Source organism: Tupaia chinensis, unplaced genomic scaffold, assembly GCF_000334495.1.
Source record: "Tupaia chinensis unplaced genomic scaffold, TupChi_1.0 Scaffold144276_1, whole genome shotgun sequence".
Taxonomy (NCBI): Eukaryota; Metazoa; Chordata; class Mammalia; order Scandentia; family Tupaiidae; genus Tupaia; species Tupaia belangeri.
In genome coordinates this window covers 6,748,007-6,758,690 of record NW_006204133.1, presented here as the reverse complement: position 1 = coordinate 6,758,690, position 10,684 = coordinate 6,748,007, and the positions used below count along the sequence as shown (strand labels likewise).

General features: G+C 43.5%; 1 protein-coding gene across 1 annotated transcript in view; it reads right to left on the bottom strand.

The window, feature by feature from the left end:
• The window catches only part of IL18RAP (interleukin 18 receptor accessory protein), a 44,535-nt gene that overhangs the window by 23,991 nt on the left and 9,860 nt on the right, over window positions 1–10,684 (bottom strand). The window contains exons 2-4 of the mRNA XM_027767552.1: window positions 9,317–9,486; window positions 8,570–8,891; window positions 8,295–8,475 (exon numbers count right to left, since the gene is read on the bottom strand). Coding sequence (XP_027623353.1) covers window positions 8,295–8,475; window positions 8,570–8,891; window positions 9,317–9,386 — 573 coding nt within the window. The 5' untranslated portion in view covers window positions 9,387–9,486. The remainder of the gene's footprint in view (window positions 1–8,294; window positions 8,476–8,569; window positions 8,892–9,316; window positions 9,487–10,684) is intronic.

Below are 10,684 nucleotides of genomic sequence, written 5' to 3'. Positions count from 1 at the left end.
GGCAAAAGGAAATGTGAAGAAGTGGCAGGTCGATGTGCAAAATTTGTGTTTAACACAGGGCTCAGAAATGACCTGGCAGCCACATCAGCATTGTGGCGAGTGAATGTGGCATATCGGTGAGATTGTCTGAAACCACCAATGGAAATGCTATTCTGGGCACAAGTCCTACTAACAGGTCACAGCAGTGTCACAGACGCTCATATGCTGGGGCCCTAGGTCATGCCAGAAGAGGGTTTTTCAGGGCCCTTCATTATCATTTTGCCTCATGTCAAAGATACACTTAAGATGAGAAAAATGCTCTCTCGATAAATGTGATTAGCATTTATTTAAGATTAAGTCTATTCATACCAAGGCGATTTTTTTCATTATATTTCTAGAAATTAGAAAAATATTGACAAAATGTTCTTTAGAATAACAGTCTGCTGACCCTGTAGTGCAGTTGTTAAGGGTTGGGCACTGTGGTTTAACTCCTGGCGTAGGCAGCTTGAAATGCACACTGAGCATGTGTGTGTGTTAGTGGCCAAAATACTGATGGAAAGGATAAATCATGGAAAAAGCATTGTGGTGTGGCCATAACCCACTTGGGAGTGCTTTATTCCTCTTTCTCTGGTGAACACATTCATGCTCTGTCAATAAAAATAAATTACAGATACACTTGAAATCTGACTTCTCAGTTATTAAATATTTTGATTAAGAATCTCCAAGCACAAGACCCAGTCAGTTCCTAGTGCTTTCCTTGAGTATTTCCCAGGCCAGAAGGCCACTGAAGGTCATCGAAGCAACCAACGTCCCTGCCAACCCCCAGAGGAAATGTTGTTGTGACCCAACCTAACCTTGATGCTCTTTTATTTTGTTAAGGTTTTTGCCTTAGGGGATGTGTGCTTACCCAGGAAAGGCAGAGAAACAGTGAGAGGGAAAGTGACAAATCACTCCCTCCTCTGTCCCTGGGGAGATGGTCATGCTACCATTCCTTTTCCATTTTCCTCCTGGGATGTTGGGCATACATGGACATGTGTCTGGTGTGATTTTCAAGCCACCAGGTCTAGTACTCAAAAGGAATCAGCCAAGCGGTAGTCCAGTGCCTTACCCCCTACACCACCTGCTGGCCCCTCACTTTGGTGCTCTTCTTAAGACTACCTTCGTTCAGAAGTCCAAGTGTGCAAATATCTGTAGAGAAAAGCCTCTGGCCTGGTCCAGTGGCTAACTAGAGAACTTAGTGCAGCTCAGAGCTTAGCATACAGCTCTGCCTAGCTACAGATTCCAACCATACAGCCTGCCTAGGGAGACAATCTGAAACCTGCTGATTGGATGATTACAGAGGTCAGCTAGGAGCTCTGTCTGACCACAGGGGTCTCACTGGACCTTGTCGCATGACCAGCAGTTCTATTCGATTTTAGCACACAGGCAATAGCCCAAACCAATCAGAGAACTCACAGCAAGGTCTGCTTGTTTTTGAGTGCTACCAGCTGGCCTACCCGGAATCTCAGGCTAGGCTAGATAGAGGTCAATCACCACCATAAAAACCTCTGCAGAGGCCAAAAGCAGTGATAGTTTCCTCAATTGCAAGGCACCAATGTAAGGACAGAATTATTGAAAAATCAGGAAATACGACATTCCCTCCCCCAAATTAATATAGCTTCAATTATGAGCCTTTAAGAAATGAAAATCTATCAAGCGAATGACAAGGGAGTTCTTAGAGAAGTTTGAGAAAGTACTAAAAAAAATACCGATAGGAAATGACATGAAAATTTTGAAGACTATTTGTACACAAATAAAATGAGAAGTTTGGAAAAGAAATAGAAACAACAAAAAAAGAGAGATAGAATACAGTAGCTAGACTTAAAAATCCCAGCGAAAGCTTCAACCACGGACTCGCTCAAGCAAAAGAAAGCAGCAATGCATTCAGACAGGACATCTGTTGGCATTTCTAAACAGAGGACGATGGCAAAGGCAGCAGCAACAACAACAACAGGAAAACAAATGAAGAAAGCCTATGGACACCACAAGACACCGTCAAGACAGCTAGCCTTTGCATGCCAGGATTTTCAGAAGGAAAATAGGGAAAAAAAGAACCAGAAACACATTTAAGAAAGTAATGGCTGAAAATTCCCCAACTTTGGGCAAAGATAGCATTCAGGTAGAAGAAGCTTAGAGGTCTCTAATCAAATTTTAACCCACGGAGGAGTTAGCCATAAACATATTTTTAAATATCAAAGGAACTAAAGAATCCGAGAGCAAGGAGAGGTGAAGGGAGCGCTGCATCAGGAGATCCACGGAAATCCTAATGTGAGACTTCTCGGCCCAAACTCTGGAGGCCAGGGCAGGGCAGGATTACATATCCGAAGCCGTAATACAAAACCAAGCTGCTATTCAAGAACACTTTACCTGACGAAGCTGTCCCTCACAGATTGGGGAGAGATGGGGCCAGCAGATGGCGTAGCAGGTACATCACTGGACTCCCACGTGGCGTACCACAGTTCGAGTCCCAGATCTGGTGGCTTCAAACTCACACCAGGCATGTGTGCATGTGTGCCCAAGATCCCAGGAGGAGAATGGAAGAGAAGGGATTGTGGTGTGATCGTCCCCACTGCGGGGTGATTTCTCACTTTCTGTCTCGTTATCTCTCTATCACTCTCTGGTGAGCACATGTGCCCTATAGCAAAAATCTCTTTTAAAAAATGGGCAAAGGTTCTGGGACCAGTAGTTAGCATAATGGCTATGTCGCTGGACTCCCATATAGTTGACCGAGGTTTGCGTCCTGGACCCAGTGACTTAAAATTCATGCGGGACACGTGTGCATGCATGCCCAAGATCCGGAGAGGAGAATGGAGGAGAAGAATTGTGGCATGGCCATCCTCTGGGGGGTGATTTCTCGCTTTCTGTCTCTCTGTCTCTCTGTCTGTCTGGCGAGCACACGAGCTCTATAGCGAAAACCTCAAAAAAAAAAAAAAAAAACATTGGGCAAAGGTCCTGAGAAGACATTTTGTATACACACACACACACACACACACACACACATATATCCATCCAATGAGTACATTAAAAATACAATGCTCAGAAATGCTAATCATTAGGGAAATGCAAAATAAACTCACAATAAGCCATTGCCTCATCCTTGTTAGAATGGCTTTTATCAGAAAGATGAGCGATAACAAGTATTGGTGAGAAGACGGAGGAACAGTACCTCTGATACATTGTTGGTGGGTACGCTATTATGGAAAAACAGTATGAAGGTTTCTCAACAGGTGAAAAATAGGGCAGGCAGTGGTTCAGAAGCAACGCAACTGTACCCGCATGGGGAAAGCCCTGGGTTTGCATCCTGGAACCTCCCTGCCCACGCCGGGTGCACACACACTGTGATGGGGTGATGGGGGCTGGCTGCGACTGGGGGTGGACTGTGATGTGGGGACCCCATTGAGGGTGCCTGCCTCTCTGTCTCTCATTCTCACGGAAGAAATGAGTGGATGGACTTCAAAATTATAAACTAAAAATAAAACTGCCCTAAGATCCAGCAATCCCATTCTGTGGCATGTACTCCAAGGAGTGAGAATCCACATGCTGCAGGTCTGTGTTCCATGGTCCCTGCAGCATTGTTCACAATAGCCAGGACGTGAAAGCAATCTGTGTTGATTAATGAATGAATGATAAAGAAAATGTGGTACGGGTGGGCCTCCGTATCTGTGGGTTCCACATCCATGGTTTCAACCAATTGTGGGTAGAAAATACTTTTAACAAAGCAACAATAATATAATAAGGGAATAACGCAAGGCCCGGCTGCTCTGGTGCAGCAGTTACACAGTGCCCTGCAAGGCTAGAAGGTCACATGGCCAACCTCAGGTTGAGATCCCACCTGAAAACACTTCAGGCCTGCACGCGGGCACCCAGGAGCCTGAGGAGCTCCAGGACTGAGGGCGAGGGGTCATGGTGTGACAAGACAAGACCCTGTCACAGGTGCTTTCTGCCTGTCTGTCTCCTCCTTTCATGTGTGTGCATACTCTATAATAAACAGAAAATACACACATTTGAAAAATACGTTATAAAAATTCACACAGCATTTACATTGTATTAGGTATTACAGGTCATTTAGAGATGGTTTGAAGTATCGGGGAGGATGTGCCTAGACTGCACGCAAGACTATGCCATTTTGTATGGGGGGTTTAAACATCGGCGGAGTTTGGTATCCTTAGAGTTCGTGAATCAAGTCCCTCACCAATACTCAGGGACGGTAAGTATAAACGATGTGGTATTATTCAGGCTTTGTAAAAAAGGAGTTCTGGCACTTGCAGCAACGTGGATGAACATGGAAGATATTATGCTAAATGAGATAAATCAGACGAAGAAAGACAAAAACCACATGATCTCACTTTTCTGCGGCATTTAAAACATTTGACTTATAGAGGAAGAGAGTTGAACGGTAGTGAGTGAGGCTGGGGAAGTTGGCCAGGAAGGAAATGGAGGAATAAATGTTTATATCTACTGCACGGCATGATGTCAATAGTCCATAATAACGTATATTTCAAAAAAAATAAATTTACTACAGTAGATTTTAAATGCCTCGCCACAATGATAAGTATATGAGGCAGTAGAGACAATAATTAATTTGATCTAATCTTTCGGTTCCTACACTATGTGTGTGTGTGTGTGTGTGTATATATATATATATATATATATATATAGTGTTCACATAGTACCACATAAATGTATACAGTTGTAACTTGACAATTTAAGATTAAAAAAAAAGAATTGATGCCAAATCAGGTCTTCAAGAAGTACTGAAGGGAGAGCTATACCAGGAAAACTAAAGAGAGACTATAGAAATAAGAGAACAAAAACAACCAAGAAAATGGCTGGCATAATAGTAGGGACAAGTCTGGAGAAATAGATAATAGCAGTGAATGTTAATGGATTAAATTTTCCAATCAAGAGACATGCTGGCTAAATGGAGAAAAAACAGAAACCCTCTATCTGTTGTGTACAAGAAATGCAACTCATGGGTAAAGACATACATCAACTAAAGTGAAGGGCTGGAAAAAGATATCCCATGCAAACGAGAAGCAAAAATGGCTGCAGTCTGGAGTTGAGACAATAGCAGTGAATGTTAATGGATTAAATTTTCCAATCAAGAGACATGCTGGCTAAATGGAGAAAAAACAGAAACCCTCTATCTGTTGTGTACAAGAAATGCAACTCATGGGTAAAGACATACATCAACTAAAGTGAAGGGCTGGAAAAAGATATCCCATGCAAACGAGAAGCAAAAATGGCTGGAGTCTGGAGTTGAGATATTAATTTCAGACAAAATAGACTTTAAGACAAAAGTTGTAAGAAGAGTCAAGAAAGGGCATTAGATGGCAGTAAAGGGGCTACTTCATCAAAAAGACTTAACGCTTATAAATATCTATGCGCCCAACTCAGGGGCACCCAAATATGTGAATATGTGAAGGAAAGACTGTAGAAGACTGTAGATCTTTAAAAAAAAAAAAAAAAGGAAGGAAGAAAGGAAGAAAGAAAGAAAATGATTTAAAAAAATTTCAAGATTATAGGGTTCATTGTGGCTACTAAAACATTTAGGACCTCCCAGAGACTCCAGGTTCATTGGATGATTTCAGTTGGCTCCTCTGCACATCTGGAGGGTGCATCTCTGGTCACCCATTTCATTTAAATTCAATAATGCTGTGTTTTCACCTGTCTTAAGTGTGACCGACCCACTACCAGAGAACCTGGGGTTAGCATGAAGGAGAGGAGAGCTGGGTGTTCTTTCCTGCTCAGTGTCATAATTTTTAGTGACATACGCTGCTATGAGGTTTGTGATTTTTAGGTTGCTATGTGCCTGTGCATGTAATAGAGGACAGAAAACAACCAAGAACATGGCTTACATAGTCGTAGGGATCCGCTCAGAAATATCAACAATAATGGAGCATATTAAAGGATTAAATTATCCCACTGTGTTATGTGTGCGTATGCCCATAACGTGATTCATAAAACACCCTGAGCTGGGACTTGTCCAAATCCGTGTCAGAAGGTGCAATTTTTTGTTTGTTTGTTTTTTCCATAGGCCTCATGTGCTTACCAGAGATAGAAAGTAAGAAATCACCCCCAGGGGAGGGGAGGGATGGCCATGCCACAATCCCTTCTCCTCCACTGCCCCTCTGGGATTTGGGGCACACATAGATGCATACCTGGCATGATTTTCAAGCTTTCAGTTTGAACCATGGTTGGTCATATGGGAATCCAGCACCTCAACCACCACGTCAGTTACTGGGCCCCAGAAGGTGCAATTTTGACAACAGCCATTGTCTGCCTACTTTTAGGACAATTGCCTATCACCATTAGACACATGCTGACATTTGCAGTCAGAGCCCCAGCAAAGCACAACAGCTTCCTTCTGTGGATGCCGTAGAGCTCCAGGGTCTAACTTAAGAGAGCCGACAGCTGCTACGTGTCCAAGCAACGTAGCTTTCTCCTTAGATATATACTTGCTGAACATTCAAGTAAGTTCACTTTCATCTGAAATAACCAGGGCTAACCTGCTATATTAGCCTGGGAAAGGTTCACCAGACACTTGTCATTCAGGCTTACAAATACTTTGAAGCATGGAAAATTTTGTTCTTTTTTATTTATTTATTTTTTTGGAGTGGTTTTTGCTGTAGGGCGCGTGCACTTGCCAGAGAGATAGAGAGACAGAAAGTGAGAAATCAGTCCCCAGGGGGAATGGCCATGCCGCAATCCTTTCTCCTTCATTCTCCTCTCAGGATCTTGGGCACACACGCACATGCGCCCGGCGTGAGTTTTAAGCCATCAGGTCCGGGACGCGAACCGTGGTCGACTACGTGGGAGTCCAGTGACATAGCCATTACGCTAACTGCTGGTCCCGGGAAGTTTTGTTCTTGAGAGGGAACTGAAAACTCCAAACAGAACTATTGGCTCTTCTTACTAACCTAATTTTAGAGGCTATGAAGTTAATGCATTTCTTTAATTGGGGATTTATGGAAGCCAGCATTCTTTTATTGCTATTTTAAAATACAAATATGAGACTCTAAGCACATCACTAGCGTTCTCTGTATACTTATTTCTGTTATGGACGTAGTGACACCTGTCCACCAATGGTCTGGCTATCTTGAGGATCAAGTGAGATGTCTTCTCATGCCATGATAACCATGCCCTGGGAGTCTCTCACGGTTGAGTTTTGAAGTGTGTAAAGCCACCAGAAAGTTATGGCTCACTTTTTTTTTTTTTTTGAGAGGTTTTATGCCATAGGGCGCGTGCACTTGCCAGAAAGTGAGAGACAGAGAGACAGAAAGCGAGAAATCACCCCCTAGGGGGGATGACCATGCCACAATCCCTTCTCTCCATTCTCCTCTCAGGATCTTGGGTAACACGCACACGTGCCCGGCATGAGTTTAAGCCGCAGGGTCCAGGACTTGAACTGTGGTCAGCTACATAGGAGTTCAGCAACATAGCCATTATGCCAACTGCTGGTCCCATGGCTCACTTTCTTAGATTAGTGGCAACTTGAAATTATATTTTTACATTAACAAACAGATACAGTGTGAAGTCTAATTTAAAATGTTGCATGTTTAAGGCAAAGTAATAAACTTCCATTATTGTGACTGGAAGAGACAACTTGTATTCTATTCCAAGATTCCAGCACCTGAGAATCAATGCCTTGGGACTCTATTGGCAGAAATGCTGAAGTAGCTTTCATGCTTCTGCTAGCACTTGAAAAAACAGTCAAACAGAATGAAATTGTGAAGTGTTTTCACTCTGAAAGGTTACTCCCTTGTGGGTTATAACTCAGCATCATTCCAAAACTTGCCTCCGCTCTCTCTCAGCATGCTCCACTGTCTCGTCTATGTGAGAAACCTGTCACCCAGGGCCAACCTTGTGTGTCCTAGCTGTCCTCCCAGATGTGTCTCTTTTGGAAAGCATACCAGCATCTTCTTTCGCGAATACTCCAGGACTGATAAGTCGGATTCTCTCTTCCTCTTAGCAATGTCCACTGTTTTCCAAACACAGGAAAAATGAATGAACCCGTTCTGCATTAGCAGATGCTAGTAAATTCATCTCACCTCGTGTAATTCACTCAAAGTTTGACATTGATCAAAAGGATGGTTCTAGTAATCAGAATATCAGACTCTGTGGCTATCTATGGTACAAACTCACTGGACCTCAGATCTTCACAGGCACAGAGACAGCCTTTTGAGAAGCTCTAAACCTCAGACTTTTCAATATAGATTTCTGTAGAATACCGACAGAGATGACACTCTTAACTATTTCAGAGAATTCATTCTTACCTTGTACCAGGTCACTTCAGGACTTTGTGCATCATCTTGGCAGCTGAGACTGGGACAGTGAATTTGGCCCAAGCTTCCAAAACGCAGGTCTTGCTTATGTGATACATCCTTGCAGGAGGTATTTGTCTGGGGCTTAACTTCCAAGACTGTCCTGACACAACAGGCCACATCCTGGGGGCTCCTAGGAGATTTGCAAGGTTTTATTAGCATGAATAGTTTATCCAGATAGTAAAGAATTTGGGAATGTTTTCCCGAAAGATGTCTTTGGGACATACCTAATCCCAGGTCTACAAATATATGAGCCTGTAATGCTCATCTCTGGGGCTGAAAAACGCAGAGAGCTATTTTCCTGAATAATGTAAGGATAGCCTTTAGTAATTTCCTTTAGTGGATCTCCATTCTGAGGTTGCAGGTACCATCGGACGTCGGCTAGGTCCTCCCTGCCACCACAGGGCAGGGGTTCAGGAGTCTGTGTCAGTGAAGGTTGACATTTGTGGGAGGAATGTGATTTCTGTGGCTCTGGAAAATCACAAAATAAGACAAATTCTTCTTCACTCCTTGCAGAATACATCCAAAGGATTTTTTTGGTGGGACAATCTAAAAATTGTAATAAATAAAGCAACAGAGACATCCATTAGAAGATGGGCCTCTAACTGATGTTCATAAATAGTACCTAATTTAATAAGGAATTAAGCTTCCTGTGTATCTTTCTTTTTCACTGTGCCTATTTTTTAAGAGAAAAGTTCATGGTCCAAGGCCCTCCCACTGGACTTTGGCATCACCATAGCAACCCTGGTTTCCTGTGAAAGATGGCTGAGCCGTCACTCTGCAACTGCTTCTGCTAAACACCGCTGTGGTCACGAGGTTCCCCACCAGTGCTCAGTTCAGGCTGAAAGCCGCTCGCCTCATTCACTCCCCTGCTCCTTCAGGGCAGCAGGAAGGATACTGTGTGTCAGTATGCCATGCAGCAGATAGATCAGAATAAGAAGCACAGTGTTAACATGAAAAGTGAAAACCCCTACCTGAAATATTAAATCCTTTAATCCTCTCTCCTGCAACAAGCCAAAGAAATATGCAGCTCAGGCAAAGCATTGTTCTTCCTTATTCCTGTCATCACTTCAGTGACTTCGTCCTGGTGCCTGAGCAGAGGACCGTGAGGTTCAGACTTCTGCCCTGAGGATCCTCTGCATTTCTGTAAGTCAGGAAACGGGCAATGGAGAAATCGGAACGAGTGACCAACATGCAAGTCACACAGGAAGCCTTAAAAGGGCAGGTTCTACCCAAACCAGTATCGACCCGGCCCTGGTGTGTGTGGGTATGTTCACTGGTGTGTCACAATCTCTTCCTGTGTATCATTTCTCACACATCTAAAGAAAGGAGATTGTCTTGAGCTCATGGTATTTCTTGGACCTGTGCTCTACAGAGTGTGATCTTCCAATGCATTCTTTTTCCCCTCATGGAATTATTTTTTTAATGCTCTCACCTAGTATAAATATTTCCATGAATTTTTCTGAAAACTATGACCCAAGTTGAATGAAAATGTCAGATTCATTGCAGTCAGGTAAGCTGGTGGTTGAATTTCTAATACAAAATCGGAGGATGTCTGCATGTTACTGATTTGTAACAACTGGTTGAGAGTGGAAGAAGCCTGCTCCTTCTAGCTCCAAGCAAGGGGAAAAAGGAGAAAGTTCTCACTGGATGGTGTCACCACTGACTCTCAAATATAAAGGGGGAAGGTCGTCTCAAGGAAGAGAAGCAGAGCTGGGCTTGTTACATGGCGCTTCTGCCCCATTGTTCATAGGGTGGATGTGGGAAATTTCAAGCTTTTATGACATATGAGGAGAAGGATAGTGTGTAGGCAATATTTTATTATTATTTAATAGGGCTTGAGCAGAAAATAAAAAGTATTTTGTGATAGAATAGTTTATTTTTTTTAATTTTTTTGCTATGGAGGCATGTAATCATTGGAAAGAGCCAAAGAGGGAGAAAAAGGAAAGAAAGAGAGAGAGAAGGGAGGGAGGGAGGGTGGAAGGGAAGGAAAGGAAGGAAGGAAACGCAAACAAGCAAGCCAGCTCAGGCTTAGTGTCTCAGATTTCCACCCCCACCTCCTGAATCCTTTCTGATATGAGGAAGGTCTGCTTGGTTTACAAGTCCGTGTGATGCAGGAAGGGGTCTGTGCCGACCCGGGGGGACAGCCGAACAGGTTTCCTGAGTGAAGGAGTGAGAGCCGGGACAAGCAGCGTAGTGTTACAGCACGGAGACGACACAGTGTCTTCAGTGTCGTCTGTTTATTGTGAGCACCAAGGTACAGCACGGAGACGACGCAGTGTTATAACTCTTCAGGGTTGCGTCGTCTATTGTGAGCAGCACGGAGACGACGCGGTGTCACA